General features: G+C 32.2%; 2 protein-coding genes and 1 long non-coding RNA gene across 5 annotated transcripts in view; 1 reads left to right on the top strand and 2 right to left on the bottom strand.

Moving 5' to 3' along the window:
- The window catches only part of LOC115890430, an 82572-nt gene that overhangs the window by 3532 nt on the left and 59461 nt on the right, over nucleotides 1-19579 (bottom strand). The gene's annotated exons all lie outside the window — the stretch shown is intronic.
- LOC115890383 (transmembrane protein 209) lies at nucleotides 649-4230 on the top strand. Of its 2 annotated transcripts, none has more exons than XM_030910606.1 (11): nucleotides 649-1091; nucleotides 1150-1293; nucleotides 1346-1524; nucleotides 1579-1710; nucleotides 1770-1990; nucleotides 2049-2187; nucleotides 2879-3000; nucleotides 3056-3190; nucleotides 3240-3431; nucleotides 3500-3712; nucleotides 3768-4230. In XM_030910606.1, exons 1-11 carry the CDS (start codon nucleotides 1084-1086, stop codon nucleotides 3900-3902), a joined length of 1620 nt encoding a protein of 539 aa, XP_030766466.1. In that variant the 5' UTR covers nucleotides 649-1083; the 3' UTR covers nucleotides 3903-4230. The 2 variants fall into 2 exon arrangements, with proteins under 2 accessions (XP_030766466.1, XP_030766457.1); XM_030910597.1 differs by having other exon boundaries at nucleotides 1770-1999.
- LOC115890370 (helicase SKI2W) overlaps nucleotides 5506-19579 on the bottom strand; it is a 59994-nt gene continuing 45920 nt past the window's right edge. For both annotated transcript variants that reach the window (XM_030910584.1, XM_030910577.1), the window contains 4 exons: nucleotides 17836-17986; nucleotides 17579-17772; nucleotides 5788-5922; nucleotides 5506-5737 (listed from right to left, as the gene is read on the bottom strand). In XM_030910584.1, coding sequence (XP_030766444.1) covers nucleotides 5525-5737; nucleotides 5788-5922; nucleotides 17579-17772; nucleotides 17836-17986 — 693 coding nt within the window. In that variant the 3' untranslated portion in view covers nucleotides 5506-5524. The remainder of the gene's footprint in view (nucleotides 5738-5787; nucleotides 5923-17578; nucleotides 17773-17835; nucleotides 17987-19579) is intronic.

Genomic DNA, 19579 nt, shown 5'->3' with positions numbered 1-19579 from the left:
GCAAATAGCGAATAAAAATAATTAAAATAAAAAAGTGTATTTTACAATTCCCCCCGGCCCCGCACCCCTTTGGCTAACCTATAATGTCAGCTATGTCGAGAGATGGCGTTACGAAAATGGAACCGATTTATTACAAGGAACTTGGGCTTCTTTTTCGTTAGTATATTCTGTGGTTGTGTAATTAAAGAGCAGATTGAACACGTCCCTTTATTTTATGGACTTTTGAGTTGTGAAAAATCTAAACAGTAAACCCAGCTGATTTCAGATTATCATATTCACACCCAGAACAACCATAAAAGGATTTTTTAGGTTAGCCACCGTTTCGCGCGCATTTTGGGAGTCAACCTTCTGGTTGATTTCTATTTTGTGATCACGGCTTGACATATTGACAATTATTTTTTTTTTATTAATTTAAAGGCCTAAGCTACTATGACTATCTGGCCTGAACAATGAATTTTTGTCATTTTATAGCCAACCCAAAATCCCAAAACATAGAGAAATATTAGTTCCTCTATGGCTTAAGTACACTATTAAACTTCTTATTCAAAGGTTCATTTATGGTTAACCACAGATATAATATAAAATACTACTAATTTTTATCTCGATTATATCGAAAAAGATAATTCGAATTAGTTAGTTTTAATTTACTATCGAATTAGTCGTATTATTTAATTCGAATTTTCCCAACACTACATATGTTACATAAACTACACCCTCTACATAAACTACATTAACTACATGTAATGTAGTTTATGTAGTTTTTAAAAGTAACATGTAGTTTTCCGAACCCTGGTGTGGATGCACCCTAAGTTCTCTGGTATAAACTTGATATGAACTTGATTTAAACCATTTAAACCTGATATAAACGGATATAAACCATAAACCACAATCACAAAATAATAAGTGTAAAGTGTCAAAATTTAAACTGTTAAAAAATTAACTATTAAAAAATATACTACTATTAAAAAATATAAATAATACAGTACTTTAAACTATTTTTAACCTTGCGCTTTACTCATAAGCTATTATCACGGCATTATTATTTTCTTGCTGGGAACTAATAAATAAGATACACAATCTACCATGAGTCCGTAAGTATATTTATTTCTTGTTCTATATATAACATCATAATATCTGATTTTTTCATAGACCAAATACTAGCTTTACAGAAGGAAATACATCAGGAATATTAGAGAGGAGCTTAATTTTAAACAGAAAAAGACATAAAATCAAAGACAGTTTGTTTTGGTTCATTGTAAATACTGTAGTCCTTTCTCTTTTGGTATATGATTTGTAAGTTATGTTTCTTTTCTTACTCTATTTATTAAAACCAGTCATTTTGCAGATCCCAAACTTGTCCTATGTATTTGAATTATTATCATTATATAGAATACAGCCTAGTTATAATTTTTACTTTAAATGTGCTTTTTTACTTGGGGAAAATTACTAAACTTTATTTTACATCTACTGATCAAATACATATAAATTTGGAACAAAAGAAATTATTAGGAGTGAAAGATTCAGGTAATCAAATGTATCTACCTTTTTTTCTAATACCTTAATTTCTGTATTATTTAGATCCTAACTACAAAATCATAACTCCTTTGAAGACAAATTCCAATTTACCAAGTCCTGTGCCATCACCTGCTCTACATTCAACAGTAAATGCTTCTCAATTAAGCTGGAGATCGAATGTTTCACACAATGACAGTAATTTTTAAAATATTGCTAATAGGTATATTGTATTTACTTAGTAGTTATTTTTATAGGTATGAGTGTAAACTATTCTATGCAATCCCCATCATGGGTTTATCATAAGGGAACACCAGATCTGAACCAATCTCAATATTCCAATGTGTCGAACAGAAAATCTTCAAATTTTTTTAGTAAATCTCCTCAATCCCCAATATCAACTTATCATAATATATCTACAGTGGAAAACATTGAGGATGAAGATAGTCTAAATCAATTTTTAAAAGACTACGAAGAAGTAGAAAATGTAATGTATTTATTTTATTAAGAAACATCAGTATTAATTATATTTATAGGCTAATAAGTTGGCAAACAAATCTCAGCATCCTACCAATCTACTGAGCTTATTTTGGAGCCATCCTATCACTAAAACTGCTAAAGACATGACTTCATTCTTGAAGAAGAGTCAATACCAGCTTTCTACACAATCACCAAGTAAATACAAAAAATATATACACTGGGTTATGCATGAGCTCAGGACAATAGGTAATCCCTATTGATTTTAGAAGAAACTTTGAGTAGAACTTTTTAAAGCGCTGGATTAGATCAGGCTCCTGATCAACTGTGAAACTCCTCTGCTAAGCCCTTTTAAGTTATTTGCAAAATTAGGTCCTTAAAAAATGTAATTTCTACAACGGTAAAACACTCCAGCCCCCAGAAATGTATAAACTGTTATCGTTGAAACTTTTGTTGCAATATAATGGAAAGAATTAATGATAAAAAAATTACAAAATATTTGTTGGTATAGATTTGCGCCATAGTATCATTTTATCATAGTGACTTTCATTTTAATTGAATATTTCGTACTTTATTTCATAGCACAAAAATGTTTTATGTTTATACTTCAATGCTTCAAAAATATATCAATGTCATTGTCATATTTTAATATAATAATTTTGCAAATAACTTAAAAATGACTAAGCAGAGCAGTTTCATAGTTGATAAGTAGCCTGATCTAATCCAGTACATTAAAAAGTTTCATAGAAACTTTCTTCTAAAATCAATAGTCGAGCCAATAATCCACACCTTTAAAATTTACATGGGATGTCATAATATGTCCTGAGCCGATGCATAACCCGGTATGCATATAATTGTTCACAAATAATTTTAAAATACTATATTGTAGCTAGTAGTCCTTCATCAAAATCTGAGGATAAAGCAGCTGGCAATGTGCCAGCACTTGAAGTTTGGACTCGAATCAATGTAGATACTGTAGCTTTAACACAATGGAATGAGAACTTAAGAATTGTTAGTGCACTTATAATATTTTCAATGACAGTTTTAACCTTTTTACATCTTTTAGTGGATATCTCAAACTATTTTAGAGCGCTTGGTTAAGGAGTTCGATGTTATAAATGAGTTTCTAGAAAAACATGGCATGATAGACATCAGAATTGGTGCAGTAGGTCTGGATAGACTCAGAAAAACTGCTCAAATGGTAATATTAATACTTTGTAAATTTTCTTTTTTAATTCATTTTATTTCAGAGTCAGATTACTCATTTTATACCTTCTCTATCCACAATAATTCCTTTCTTGGAACTACATCCCAATCAAGATTACTTGTTGAAAAGAATTAGAGAACTGTCAAGAGGTGGTTGTATGAGTGAATTTAGGTGGACTGGTGGAGGAAACTACAATGGAAAGAATTGGGATGATTCGCTACCCACAGACTGTTCAGTAAGCAAGAAAAAGACTATTCATTTTAATGATACATTGTCATCTAACAAACAATTTCTTTTCTGCAGATTGTTATGCATCTTTTAGCTTCCTACCTTGACACTCAACTGATGCCATCACCTAACATGCCCGATACAAAATCTTTTAGTGGCCATTACTATATTAAGTCCATTGATAAAGTCCCAACATTGACGCCCAATAGTCTTTTTATACAAGAAGTGACTGAAAAACCGCCCCACTACAGAGTAGTAGTTGGGGAAAAAATGTTTGAAATGGTTAAGGTATTTTTCCCACACTTGTCAAATGTATTTGCTTAATGGACGGTTATTTTTTTAGGGTTATAATAACCTGTTCCACAGTATTTTATTTTTTATTTACCATGTGAATAAATTAGAACAAGGAATGTTAGGAAGAATTAACCTGGGAAGAGCCGGAGTGAATATGTTGTGGATTATAGGACTGAATGAATAAAATCTATTCATTGTATGGAATTATGGTGGGTTCATGCTTCCGATCTTAACCCTAACACCTAACATTAGTCCTAATCCCAAAAATATGAATTACTGTTACCAAACTCTAGCGGTCATGGTTCCAAAGCGCATCAATATTAAATCAATCAAAATCAAAAATCAGTATAGTAATATAGTAATATTAACATTAGTCTTAGTCCTAATGGGTCCTAAGAAACATGGGGTGGGTTATTTTATACTCTTAGATAGACAAAACATGTCAAAAAAATCAAAGATAATTAAACATAAATACATATGTAGAACAAACAAAATAAAAATAGTACAAATAATTAATAATTACACTAAAATCTTATAAAAATAGGAAACAGTACATTACATTAAAGCTTAAAACCTAATACTAAACCAGTCTGTGTTTATTTAACATTAAACAGACCCTGCGGCTGTTACCTCTCCCAAGTCTAGATCAAGAAATTCGTCCACACTATAGATGACGCGTTGTAGCACTGTATTTTTTACAGTTATTTTGAATACATTTCTCGATAATATCTTGAGAGAGGCGGGGGGCTGATTATATAACTTGATCACCAGGTAACCTTAGGGCTAATGCCAATTCAAAATTGATTGGCGCATGCTTAAAACTAAAGGTTTTTAGAATTTTCCAAATAATTTTTGGCATTGAATTTGACGGTTTATAAATGAAGGGTCCAGGGGAAACCATGATGACCGCCATTTTACTGATTTTACAGGAGAGGCCAGGACGGCTGGTGGTTCAGGTTCTTTCCCTGTAGTATATATATATTTTAATAGGCATATATCTTAGGATTTAACAGTTTATCGCCCTGCAGAGTTTATACATTTTGTAGGGGCCAGTTAGAGCTACTATATTGTAAAACCCTAAAATTAAGAAATTTGTCTTTACCATGTTTTCCCCCTGGAACCTTCAAATGTTAATAATTGCTTATTTTTTAGTCTAGAAATAATTATTTTCCTTATTCACAAATAAGTGAGAGTCACATCATCCTAGAAAAAGCGGAACGGCGTATCGGCGTAACGACTTTGTATCGATTTCCGGCAATTCTATTGGCTATTGCTGAAAATCGATACAAGGTCGTTACGCCGATACGCCAGCGCCGTTCCGCTTTTTCTAGGATGACGTGGATGCACCCTGAATGTTATTATTGAGATTATCATTCAGAACATTACTTTAACTCAAAACATGTTTCAAGTGTGCCCAAGCGCACACTAGAATATTCTTAGACAAGTGTGAAAAGTATGAACGACATTTTCTTAAGGTGTTACGGATAATTTCTTAGAGCTAATATTAAGGGTAAGGTTAGGACTAATACTGGAAATATGAACCAACCATCAATCTCATGCCAGGTGATCAAATTTGATTATTGAAACGTCACAGCCAGCTGTACATGAATTATTTAAAATGTCAAACCTAATAACTATCATATAAGTTCCTAAGAAAGCTTTCATTTTGTTTAGAATTCATTTCAACATTGTAATATCCATATTGTGACGTCATTTTCATTTGATCAGAAAATTTGTAATTTTAGTATTTTTCTTTTGACTGAATTGTATGTATAATAATAGAACAATTAAAAAAATTACTATTTATTACAGTTTAAAATCCTGTGTGTACAAACTTTCGGCAAAAACTATATTTCTCTTAATACTAGCAGAGGCATCTTCCATTTTCTTTTGCAATGCCGGATCTCCGATAATTTTTGCCGCATCCCTGACGTCTATTATAGTTTCGTTAAGCTGTTGGATACATCTGACTATGATACCTTCCTGAATATCAGTAAGTTTCATTATTTCCGAAAACTCCTAAAAATTCATTTTTCATTAAAATATAAAATTAATTTACAATATGGTACCTCGTGATTTGCCCATCTGTAGACAACATGTACTAAACCAAAGTTTAGGTCTGTCTGGAATTCGTCAGTTTGAATTCCTAACTCTAGTTCCATAGCAGCAATCTTTTCATGATGGCTTTTAATTTTCTGAATACCCTAAAAAACCGATAATTGGACGGTTCGTTAGGAATCGGTGTATGGTTGCTTTACCACCCTCTCGACACTGGCAACCCCTATTTGCGACAACTTTTTGATAGACACCCTTATAACATCATGCAGAGAATAAAATAGCTATTTATGTAACTAGTACCTAAAATGATGTTTTTTAGGACGAATCATTACTGTTTGCGGACGAGGCGTTAGCCGAGTCCGAAATAGTAGATGAGTCCTAAAAAACATAATTTAGGTACGTGTTACATACACTATTTTTTGTCATACGCTTTTTACAGTTTTTTAGAACGCATATTTGCAAATTTTCCATATTTGAAATTATAATGTTTGAAAAAGTTGGCTTATAAATTCATATCTTAGTAACGAGTTTGTTTATTTCATCGCATTTTGACATGTCATTCGAAATTTGTCACAAAATCACACAAATTCATCAACAATTTTAAAATGTTCCAAAATCCCGAACATATTGCTAATAAGGCCAAAGAAATCGTGTTGGATTTACTTCCTGTGAAGTCTCGTGCCATTTACCAGAAAGAATATGATGTTTTTAATGAATGGAAAGACAAAAATGGCGTATTCGTTGTAAATGAAGATGTATTGCTAAATTATTTCCACGAAAAAGTAAGTACCTAGGTACTTACTTTAAACAAATAACTTAGCTTTTGATATTGTTAGTATTTAATAATTTAATTATAAATATATGTATAATTTTATGTGATTTTGTGACAAATTTCGAATGACAAAATAAAACAACCAAATAACGAATTTAGACATTTTAGTCCATAAAGGTTGCCATGACGACCTTTACGGCCTAGGCCGAAAAAGAAACATTTTACGGACTGAAATGAGTCCGTAAAATAGCTGTTTTTGGGAGCGTATGACAAAAATAATTTTAAAGAAGGCGTCCATTCTACTCAAAGAGACCTGGTTAATTTAAAAAGAAGTAAAAAAAGACTCAAAGTCTCGGTCTCAACGTTTATATTTATCATCAACGTTTATATTAAATTAAACAGTGACACGTGTTTTGCTCATACAAGCATCATCAGACAAATACAATTAAAGTCAATCCATACACACGTTCACATTTTACATATTAAAACAACACAAGCGTTGTTAGGTTAGATTATAATGAATATATCTAAATAATAAATGTAAAATGGTGAACGTGTGTGTGGATTGACTTTAATTTTATTTGTCTGATGATGCTCATATGAGCAAAACACGTGTCACTGTTTAACTTAATAATAAACGTTGAGACCGAGACTTTGAGTCCTTTTTCTACTTCTTTTTAAAAAAGAGCTCTAATTTGACATATAAATGGTCAACAAATTTTATGAACGTAATATCGTCTCCAAAATCATTTATTATTATTATTAAACATAGTTGCGGTAACTTTTTGATTGGCAGCCTGTTAAAAGTGTATTTCCCTATTCCTAAATACAGGGTCCGGCAATAGTGCATCGGGCATCTGTAGCTCTTAGAATAAATAACTTGAGAATTTTGTATAGGCTTGGTGCATTCTCCGCCGGTGCTGCTACCGCCCGGGAATATCGTAAATAACGAACACATACAAATACACAGGTTTAAATGGCGAGTAGACGAAAAAAATAGTAATATACCAAATACCCTGTGAATGCGATAAATTTTAGATTGGTGAAACATCTAGACCCTTAAACGTTAGAATTAAAGAACATAAAGATTATTTAAGAAAGGGAGATTTTCACAAATCTAAGATTTGTCAGTATTCATGGGACACAGGGCACAGAATAAATTTTAATAACGCCAAAATTATAATGAAAGAAGAGATAGCCTCTAAAAGAAAAATAAAAGAGGCTTTTTTAATTCAATCTAATAAAAATAAATGTATTGCTCATGCTCTGTAGATGTTAGTAATGTATGGCAATCGCTTCTTTGATTTTAAAGAACATAACATAAATAAACATAACATACGTAAAATTTAAAAATAATCATACAGAAAGTTTGGGCTTTTTGGTTTTACCTTATTAAGTAATTGTTATCACGTAGTAATTGTTAATTTTGAAGTTTAACTTAATATAATGTCATTTTAACAGAACGTCAACGATTTCTTGTAGACCATAGACAAACAAGTAAAAAGAGACTGGCAAATTAAATGGCAAAGAGAGGGACAACGTTCCCGTAGCGCAACTCAGAACGCAAAATTTCGTTCTATTTATGTTGATCTGCGCATTGCGACTATTGGGCCCACTATCTCATTCTAATATAACAAGAGAGAAAGAAGCAGCCATATAAAACGTAATTTCTAAATAGAAATTATAACAATCGCCTTTCGTTTTCGTTATCATGACAACCAAGATGACAACATCATGACAATTCGTCATGTTTGTTAATTTTTCTTTTGGTGATTTACCTTTTTTCTAAACTCTCCATTTTATTGACTTATGAATATGGATAGGGAACAAATTCCTTTGTTCCATATAGGTATTTATAATTTGTTACTTATAATTTTACGTTATACTATTTGTTATTTTATTTGCTGCAGGAGCCAGTATCATCTATTTTCTATATGTATTGGTGCCCCCTTTCTCTGATAGATATGTTAAAGACACCCGGTAAAATAAAAGTAAGTATGTTATATTTATCATCTTATTAAGAAAAAAGTAGAAGTAGTAGTGTCAAAAATATTTGGAACATCTCTTAACATAACAAATTAATACAATTAATTTTTTTCATTTTTGGGGTAGGTAGTTTATAGCTGGTTTATAGTAACCAGAAACTTTATTAATATACCTATTTTACTTTTGTTTTAGGATTAAAGCTGGACTTGAAATTGGTTCAGGATCATGATTCTCTTAAAGTCTTCTTTGCTTGGATATTCACTTTGTTATTGCAATTAGGCAGTTTTTTTCGAAAACGAGATTTTTAATGCCCTTTAAAAAAATTGGCCGATCGTTTCCTGCAACAGTCAGTTCTTCTGCATTTAAAATTGGTAGGTGGGTGGAATAAACACTGTTATTTTTTGTTATTACATTATAAAAAGTTTATTTATTTTTATGTATAAATAAATATGTTTATAAAACAGTACATTTTTTGCTTTTTTTATAATTTCCCTTATAATAGTAGAATTCTTTCGTTCTGAAAGAAACTGCAAATTTTCACTTAAACTGATTTATTCCCACCACGTTCCCTTGAGTGAAAATTTTCAGTTTCAGAATGAAAGAATACTATTAATAATGGCTAATTTAAATTTTCCGCCAGCCAGAATGTGCGATAATGTCTTACGATACGTTTTATACCTATCTCTTTCTTTTTCATATAAAGCACACATAATAAAGAAAGACAGCAATAAAGACGTACGTTCTGCCATGGTCCTGCTAATTGGTTTCAAAATTGTTATTCTGAGTTGCGCTACGGGAACGCGGTCCCACTCTTTACCATGGGATTTGTCAGTCTCTTTTTATTTGTTTGTCTATGTTGTAGACGTATCTGTTTTAAAAAGTAAAGTGTTCTCGAATAGTTCAATTTAAATATTTTAAATTGTTTTTTACTTGATTCTTTATATTTTTTTTTGCTTCCGACGACGGAAAGAGAAAACTTTCCGAAACGTTAAGCATTTTTTTCTTTGTTAGGCAAATTTTTATTACTGTAAACCTTTGAATAAGAAGACAAAGGAAGGAGCATAATGCTATCCATGTATTCATGCATGGTGGGCGGAAAAAGCTCTCTAGGGTGGGGATCCTTGACAGTTCTGTTTGACGATTCATTTGACACATTTGAATTTGATTTGAAATCATAGATAAAAGAAAATAATCTTCTATTAAGATAGATATGAAACTTAATAGTAAAATTTTGGGTCAAAGCGCCCCTCCGTGTTCTTAGTAGAGACTACGTTTAACCCAGCGCCTTCGCCTTTTCTGCTGTAAATATTTTTTATGTTTATATTTGATTTCAAAGGATTTAGTTTTAAAGTTACACTGATATATTAGTATATCAGAGTAACTTTAATAAAACATAAGAATATAATATATATTTTACAGTTTATTAAATATAAATTTTGACTACAAGGTAGAAAGTAACTCACAATATTTGATGAAACTTATAAGTATACCATTTTTACAGTTAATAAATAATAAAACTATTTCTGACTATGATATTTAAAATTTAGATAGATAGAATATTAAAAAACATACCAGTATTTGCAGACGTAGGCCCAAATTCAATAAAAACCAAAATTTTTCTTGCGAAAATCGGGTTTTTTTCACAGAAAAGGTATTTTTTGATTTATCAACAATCATTGTCAAGTTGACAATATACAGGGTGTTTTCTAATTAGTCTAAAAAATTGTGGTGTGATTCCTCATGTGTTCTTAAAACAATGTTTATATAACCATTAGGTCTAAAGTACTTCCTTTCTGATCTACAGTGTGTTAAAAATTAAAAAAAAAATCGATATTTTGCTTAAAATAAATGGTACACTACTGCTTTTTTAAAGAAAAAATATTTTTTTCTTGACTGGCCATCCTTTTTCAACAAAATTGATCTTTTGAGTTTTTCTTGTTCATCAAACGGTTGCCGAGAAAAAAATAAATATAGTTATTAAGAGCCCGCCTTAAGCCGTTTTCTAACGATTTTTTATTTTTTAGATTAATTAGGAAACACCCTGTATATGCATATCACAGGCAACCAAATAAACTAGTAACCTCTAAAAATTATTTTTCCTACCACTAGCGACATACCGTGTTTTTAGTGAGTACTAAATTATTTTATCAAAATTTCACCATATAAGTTTCCAGGCAATGTTTGAAATTTTGTGGATTTGTCAGTTTTTACGGAGCTTATTTTATGTTATTTATTATTTATTCTACTACCGATAGTTGTATAAAGGTAGTAAATCTAGATGGAAATTGTGGCAGAACTTAAATTAACAGTGACACTATCGCGATTTATCGAAAAAGACTCTAAAATAGTTGGTTGTGTAGCGTGCGGTAGATCTCGGCAAAATTGAGTGAAATAATGGAACAACTTTTCGCTAGTAAGTGACTATATAATATACATACGTGTAGTAAACCGATCATTTATGAAATTCACTTAAATTAACTAAATTATATATTTTTCTTGCATTTTTAGCTTTTATTTATTACTTGTCAAAGATTAGATGTCAAAGAATTTAGATACGTTAATTTGACTTACCTGCTTCAGTAGCGTATCGGATGTTTGTGTTAATAAATACTTATTATAACTTATCTATTTTTATTAGAATTATATATTTTTATAACAATTTTAATAACTACCAACATTTATTCACAACGTAAAATAAAACAACAAATTATTGAGTCTACCCCACGTCTACCCTACATCATAGTTTTACATTTTTTAAATAAAATTAGAACGACACTGATAAACCGGAATTTAAGTCGGCCATATTTGAGGCCCATCGCGGTGTACCTAAGATTTTTGATATATTCAAAGGTTTACTACTACTACTACTGCCGTTACTCGCTGACGAGTATTTGACACGCATCAAAAGATGGTTACGCAAGGCGTTTCCTGTCATGAGCTTTTCTGTGACTGAAAAGCCCGATACGTGATGTTATCTCTCTTCCGCACTCCGGACATTCAAAAATCTCATTACTTTGTTGCCTCTTTAGTTTTTGGTTGTCGTTATTAACTGAATTTACAATTCTCCTCCATTGCGTTCTATTGTGCGCTGCTTCCTCCCACTGATGCTGCATACTTATCCCCTTTAAGTTTTCATGAACAACATCCTTGTATCTTTTAAGTTGTCCACCGGTTTCCTCTTACCCTCTACAAGTTCACCGTAAAGAAGAGACTTCGGTAGGCGGTTTTCTTGCATCCTGCATATGTGGCCAGCCCATCTTAAGCGAGATTTAGTAATCATGACTTCAGCGCTCTCGCAGCTTGCTTTTTTAAGGACTGATACGTTTGAGACATGGTGGTACCATTTGATTCTTAAAAGTTGTCTAAGGTGTCTCTGTTGCAACTTGTTTAATGCGCTCGTGTGCCGGCGGTACGGCACCCAGGTTTCGCTTCCATATAACATGGTGGGGATTATTACTGCTCGATACACTGCAAGTTTCGTTTTTGTGCTCAAGTCATGATTGTAGAAAACCCTGTCTTTTAATTTCCAGAATGCTCTTGAGGCGCTGCTGATTCTGTGCTGAATTTCAGAGTCGATATTTGCCTTTTCCGAAATCAAACTGCCGAGGTAATTAAATTCCGATACATATTCCAATAGTTCTTCTCCGATTTTTATAGCGCTGTTATGATTTTCCGCGGGAGTGCACATGATTTTTGTTTTATCGATGTTCAGTTTAAGGCTCAAAGTCTCGTATGGCCAGGTATATGTGTTCAGGATTTCCTGTAATTGCTGTAACGTATTTGCAACTAGAGCGCAGTCATCAGCGTATTGGAGTTCTGTGATGAATTTTATACGTGTTTTTGCCCTGAGTCTTTTTATGTTGAACAGACCGCCGTCATACCTGTATCTAATACCCATTCCTCTCTCCTGCAGTTTGCTGTCCACTATAATAGAGAGCGCTGCCATGAATATGTTGAATAGGAGAGGAGCTAGAACACATCCCTGCCTAACTCCTGTATTTGTCAGGAAGGGATCGTTCAGTGATCCATGATGTGACACTCTCGACTTGTTGTTATGGAGGCTTTTACACACACTAAGAAATTTGTTGGGCACTCCGAACTTTTGCATAATTGCCCAAGTGCATCTCTGTTTACAGAGTCGAAGGCTTTCGTTAGGTCGATGAATGGAACATAAAGTTTACTCTGCTGTTCCTTTACTTTTTCCTGTAGTTGGCGGACGGAAAATATGGAATCAACGGTACCGCGGTTGGTGCGAAAGCCCATTTGCGATTCTGGGAGGATTTTTTCTATATGTGGGTGCAGGCGGTTTGACATAATTTTTGCGAGAACTTTACCTCCGATAACCAGTAGTGAAATTCCTCGGTAGTTTCCGCAATCTGATGCACTTCCTTTGTTCTTAAATATATTTACTATATTCGCGTTGCGAAAGTCCTGAGGTACCTCTCCGCTTTCCCATATGACATCGAAGAGAGCCTTAAGATGACCAATAAGTTCTTTGCTTGCACACTTATAGATTTCCGCTGGAATCGCGTCACAGCCAGCCGATTTGTTGTTTTTAAGTTGTTTTATGGAGGCCCTTATTTCCTGTTCCGTTACTGGGAAATCTAATACATCAATGCTGTTATACTGAGGTGTTTAGTGCTTCCATATTGGGGATATTGTCTTGGTTAAGGATATGGCTGTAATGCTCTTTCCAGCGATTTCTGATTTGCTCTTCCTCTTTTAGAAGTTCACCGTTTTGTGCCTTGATTGGGCAGCTTACGTTCTTAGTTGGGCCGTATACTTCTTTTACAGCCTCGAAGATTTACAGCTTTGAATAAGAAGACTAAGGAAGGAGCATATCAAAAATCTTAGGTACACCGCGATGGGCCTCAAATATGGCCGACTTAAATTCCGGTTTATCAGTGCCGTTCTAATTTTATTTAACAAATGTAAAACTATGACGTAGGGTAGACGTGGGGTAGACTCAATAATTTGTTATTTTATTTTACGTTGTGAATAAATGTTGGTAGTTATTAAAATTGTTATAAAAATATATAATTCTAATAAAAATAGATAAGTTATAATAAGTATTTATTAACACAAACATCCGATACGCTACTGAAGCAGGTAAGTCAAATTAACGTATCAAAATTCTTTGACATCTGATCTTTGACAAGTAGTAAATAAAAGCTAAAATGCAAGAAAATATATAATTTAGTTAATTTAAGTGAATTTCATAAATGATCGGTTTACAACACGTATGTATATAGGTAGCAAATCTAGATTTACTACCTTTATACAACTATCAGTAGTAGAATAAATAATAAATAACATAAAATAAGCTCCGTAAAGACTGACAAATCCACAAAATTTCAAATCAAATTCAAATGTGTCAAATGAATCGTCAAACAGAACTGTCAAGGATCCCCACCCTAGAGAGCTTTTTCCGCCCACCATGCATGAATACATGGATACCATTATGCTCCTTCCTTCTGTAAACACAACTTCTGACAAGCAACGTCCGTTTAGGTTTAACGCAGAAGTTTACAAAAAATAACTATTTTATTTTGTAGATTTTTCTTGCAGTGCAGTGGCGAAATACCCATAAAGGATTTTTTTGGATAGATGAATCCGCCACATAGGTATAGACATTTTTTGAAAAAATTAGTATATAATGATTCTAAGTGTTGAAAGTATAATTTGAGGAAATTCTAAACAAAAAAAAAGGTAAATATTTTGATACCTTCAGAAGGTCTAACTTGCATTATAATTTATTATTCCAGTTAAAAAACAATTTTTAGATGAGTTCAACTACGGTAGCGAGCATAGTTTTATCACAGCTTACAGAATAATATAGCTTGGACACTCGCCAATTTTCCCACGCTCGAATTTAAAACGCCCCACTCCGACGATGCTTAACTGAATTAAGCGAGCGACAGTCAGCCTCATTCAGTCGATGCATAACTTCTACCGTGACGAGTAGGGCCGTATTACGGAAGATTTTAATTCGATTTTTTTCTTATATTTAACCAGAGGTATTTGTGCTTTTATTTTTATTGTTGGAATGGGAAAAGGTTTTCCGGGATGTGCGGCTGCTGGTTGCACAAATAATTATGGACATAATTCAAAATATAGTCTGTTTAATTTTCAATTCAATTCAAAATTAATGTTCAATTCAAAAGTATATTCACACTTTAGAGCTTTTCAAAACGATAAAGACCATTTATTTGAAGGCTTGCTAATGCCAAGTGACCATTTTTTTATTTAGTGTCCTCAATGGAGGCTATTTTTCAGAACAATTTTGAAGAACTTTCCTTAAATGAAAATATATTATGTAAATTCGTTAAATTATTTCAGACAATTAAATTCAACCATCATTGTCAAAATTTTCCTATAATGTATTTTTTGTTAAAATTATACGTAAAAGTTAGAATTTATTATACCTTAAAAAATATTAACAAGAATTTAAATGTAGCAAACAAAAACCGAAAGCACCTAATTTGGAAACATTCGTAAATAACTATAAGCAATCAATGGCAATGTACCTATTTCATTTTGCTGTTATTTCTAGAAATAAATTAATTAATTTGTTTTTTAAATGTTTTTCTTTGAGAATGCATATTTATTTAAAGTCAACAATTTAAAAAACGTGTATCTAAATTATGTTCTAGCACCCGTCGAATATTTTTTTACGTCACGTGTAATTTTTTTTTAATACATCTCTGGCTTACTGACGCTTACGCGGCTATTCGTTGTGGCGAGAGAGCTCGCCGCTCTAGTGTTCTCCCTCTTTCGAATCGCAAATCCGAGCGTAAAAAATTCAAAGCGGCACGCTACACTGTCCGAGCTGTTTTTTACTTAAGCTGTGGTTTTATCACCGGTTTTGCTAGTGGGACATAATTGGAGCTACAACGAAATTTTTTAAAGGTAACAATTAAAAATTAAATTATAACAATATAATTAAATAAAACATTTAATCACTAGTTGATTAAAACAGTATACCATTAAAATTGCAAATTATATTTTATCTTCTCATAGTATGTCTATTTAATTTTTTGATTATGTAACGAGCACTTTGTTTACTCATTTTTTTCGTCGACCTGCTTGAATCCACTTTTTCTATTGATCAAATTGGTGTAAGAAATTATAAAGTTATAAAATGTTGTTTCGGAGGGGTTGAATATCCGGGAAAGGTTGAGTTATTGAATGTTATTGCACCCAACAACGCCTTAATTACGCTCTCCTTTACGTGTTAACATTTTTTGGGGCAATTTTATTAACATATGAAATTGATACAACACAACAAGACGCCTAGTTTTTTTTAATTAGAATTCTATTTAAGTTATTTTTTACTACCCGAAACAGCGTTACATCACATAAACCTCGTACCTGAGTGTTTATAGTCTCAATAACTGCACTAGCAAAAAACTAAAATACTTAAATATTATGACAAAACCCCGATTTCAATATTATTTTAATGCGATCGACATGACGGCGCGGCGTAAAGTACATTATGATAATTTCTGATTTCTGCCGTAGAGTGCGCTGCGGTCGGAATTTGTTGAAATCAACTGAAATGCGCCAAGCCTATAAGTGTAAACCTAAAGTATGTACGAGGATGTATTTCAGGAAAATATTTTAACTTCTATAGGGTGGCTCAGAAAAGTGTGAGTGGATCAGGATGATTTTTTTTAAACGGAACGACCTGTATGTTACTGTATTTTTGGCTTCCTTTCAGATCACTTTACATAATACTAAGATTAGACTAAATATATTTGGATGAGATATTGATAAATAAATAAAAAATATATATTTTTCAACTTTCCTTAAATTTTTTTAAACAAATACAAGAACTGTTCTGAAATCAAAACTATATTAGGCATTTACACTGTAGTATAGACCATTACTTACTTTACTATAACTATCGTAATCTTAAAGCATACAGAGTGTTCAAAAATCCAATCCAAAGTTTCTAAAATGTTAAATAATTTTTCTTCGTTTTTTTTTTAATGGAACACCGTTATATTATTGTTACGTTTTTCGTCGGTTCCGTGTGGATAGAAAGTCACAATTTATTTAACACTAATTAACTAAAACAATAACGATAAAAGACTGAAAGAACTATTTACAAACGATTTACAACTATTTATCTAGAAAGAATTTATTTTAAATTTAGCGCGTCAACTGTACTGGTCTTATTTATATCTGTCCTCTTTAGGCCCCAGCCGCCGGCTTTTATACCCCCAGCTAAAGAGTTTCTCGAATAGTCCATAAATCATTAGGTGCATAGAGAAGGTTTCGAATGTTCTCGTATGTACTACTCCATTCCAGTGGGACTCGTCTTTTCTCGAACGTTCGAATGGATCATTACAGTGTCTATTCTTTAATGCGATGTTAAGGTCGTCTGAGGGCCGGACATATAGTTAGGTTAGGTCGAGTCCACACGGGTCCGCAACATTATTTTTTTATTAGATGGAGAGTTAAAAAATGATTTTTTTGCATTTTTTAAATGGTTTCGCAGATACACGCAGAAAAATTATTTTATAGTTCAGAAAGTTTGGCGTAGAATTTTGAACATCCTGTATGATTTACGATTACCATATTTATAGCAAAGTATGTACAGACCATCTAAAATACATAATATAGTTTTGATTTCAGGACAGTTCTTGTATTTTTAATAATTTTTTAAGAAAGGCTGAAAATATCTATTATTTATTTATTAATATATCTAAAACAATCGAAATATATTTACTCATATCTTAGGATTATATAAAGTGATTTGAAAGGAAGCGAAAAATGCAATTTTATAAAGTGTTCCATTTAAAAAAAATCATACCGATCCACTCACTTTTTTGAGCCACCCTGTAGCAGTTAAATTATTTTTCTGAAATACATCCTAGTACATACTTTAGGTTTGCACTTAAACAAAATTCCCAAGTTTTTTATTCTAGGAGCTACAGATGCCCGACGCACTATTGCTGGACCCTGTATACGTAATAATTAGGTTTTGATTAAAAATAGGATGACCGTAATAATCCCGCAGCCGGATCCTGTACTATTACCTCTTTTAAAGTAGGAGTTAATTCTTCTTCAAACTCATTGAAGCTTCCGCGCAGTTTAACTCTAAAAACTAGAGCAGAAAGCAGCGCTGCCACTTCCGATGCTTGTAAATTGATGAACACGTCTTCCAGAACAAGTTCAGTGATAAGGAGTTCATTCATACCCATTTCACAGGCTACTTTGCCTTTCAGTTTTACTGTAAAGAAAATTATTTAAATAAACATCTAGTTTTTACCTCTTAATATACATCTACTTCTACCTCTGTTCTTTGGGTCTACATAATCCAGTTTCCTAAGTAATTTTATTCTATTTTGGTAGTCTGGGTATAGAATCAAGCTGGCGTTTGACAGTTGGAATTCTAGGTCTTTTTTCTTTTCTTCAAGAAATTTTCGTTCAAATACAGTCTCAAACTAAAAGCGGATGTTAGTAATATAATCTTATAGCACAGTTACCGGGTCTACAGAAATATCCCCAGATCAAGGAAAAAACAAGATTGCAGAGAGATGAAACGAATAAAGCGAAATTTAAAGAGATAAATAAATTTTATAGAAGACATATTTTCATACAGATATTGCATTTAATTTTTATTCAAAATTTGGAATTTCTTTTAGTATCATCACATTTTTTAGAACAATATTTTTTAAAAGAACCTTTTATCCTCAAAAAAAACCTTTTAGCCTCATAATTTCATTCGAATCACTAAAAGCACTCGGAAGAAAATTATAATAAATCAAAAAAATATGAAGAATTTAATTTAATTAAAATGTTTAATAATTTTGTAGCTACGAAACAAATCAGACCTTTGTTGATATAATAAATAAATCTCATTTTTACGTTAAGGAATCTCTCCACGAGAGATGGCACATGTTTTTTGAAACACCATTTATATGTTAGGATTTCGTGCAATCACACTTATTTGTCTCAATAATTGTAGATTTTTAACACAAATATTTCTCATTGTTTATATTATGTTTAAACATTGAAGAAAAGCTTATATACCACAAAAATTTTAATAGTATAAATAATATTAATACAGTAACAATAAATAGTCATTTTGACATAAGTCATGTCAGGCGATGCGACAAATCAAAACCAGCCAATATGGCCGACCTGTCAGTGACGTCATTCTGTACGCTCTGACGCCTCTACCGGGTACGTCTCGAAAGTGGCTCACCCCTACAACTTGTTTATTTTTTTTAGATAAAAAAAAGAGATTTGGTATGTTAGTATATGACATAAATTAGGATTGATTGACATATTCGTTTGTTTTTGGTCACTTCCTGTTTCACCGGAAATGACTACAACTTTTGATTTTTAAATAGCACCCTCCATATATTTCTACTTTATTCGATAGAAAATAACACTCTGAATAGAATGACATATCATAGGTCAACTTTTGACATTTTCGCATCTGGTCTATTTGAAATTATAACATGCAGTTCATAACGAAAATTTGACTCGAAATACCAAGTGTGTGTTACCAAATTATTCGTAAAAAAATGCTTTTTCCAAATATGCTAACGAGTCACCCTTGTTCCATTTGAAAAAATTGAGATATAAGACAGTTAAAGCACAGCCAAAGACGTAGACGTAAACGTATCGTTTGACATGTACGCTTGCGCAGTGAGAAATTCACTTGCGTTTACGGATAGCTGATACGTATCTTTACGTGCCTTTACGTACGTACAGAACTCGAACGTATCGAGCCGAAGGAGTTTCGATTTTCACCCGAATGGTGCCGAACGTACAAATTCACAAACAACTCGTTTCCACAACTGGTGAACTGGCTAGTAATTAAGTTATTTCATAAATTTTGGGGCCAGTGTAACAGAACTGGGCCTATTTTATTACAATAAATTAGTATGAAAATATTAAACATCATAATAAACTCATTTTGGAATCTATTTAATTAAATGCTAGTTCTTAGCCAAAATCCATATGAGGATTCTAAAAAATGGAATCTAATAAATAATCATAAAACTGTGTCTGTTTTACAATATTTT

Source organism: Sitophilus oryzae, unplaced genomic scaffold, assembly GCF_002938485.1.
Source record: "Sitophilus oryzae breed Bouriz unplaced genomic scaffold, Soryzae_2.0 scaffold_1178_pilon_pilon, whole genome shotgun sequence".
NCBI classification, from domain to species: domain Eukaryota; kingdom Metazoa; phylum Arthropoda; class Insecta; order Coleoptera; family Curculionidae; genus Sitophilus; species Sitophilus oryzae.
The sequence above is the reverse complement of the archived record's forward strand: the minus strand, read 5'-3'. Positions and strand labels throughout refer to the sequence as shown.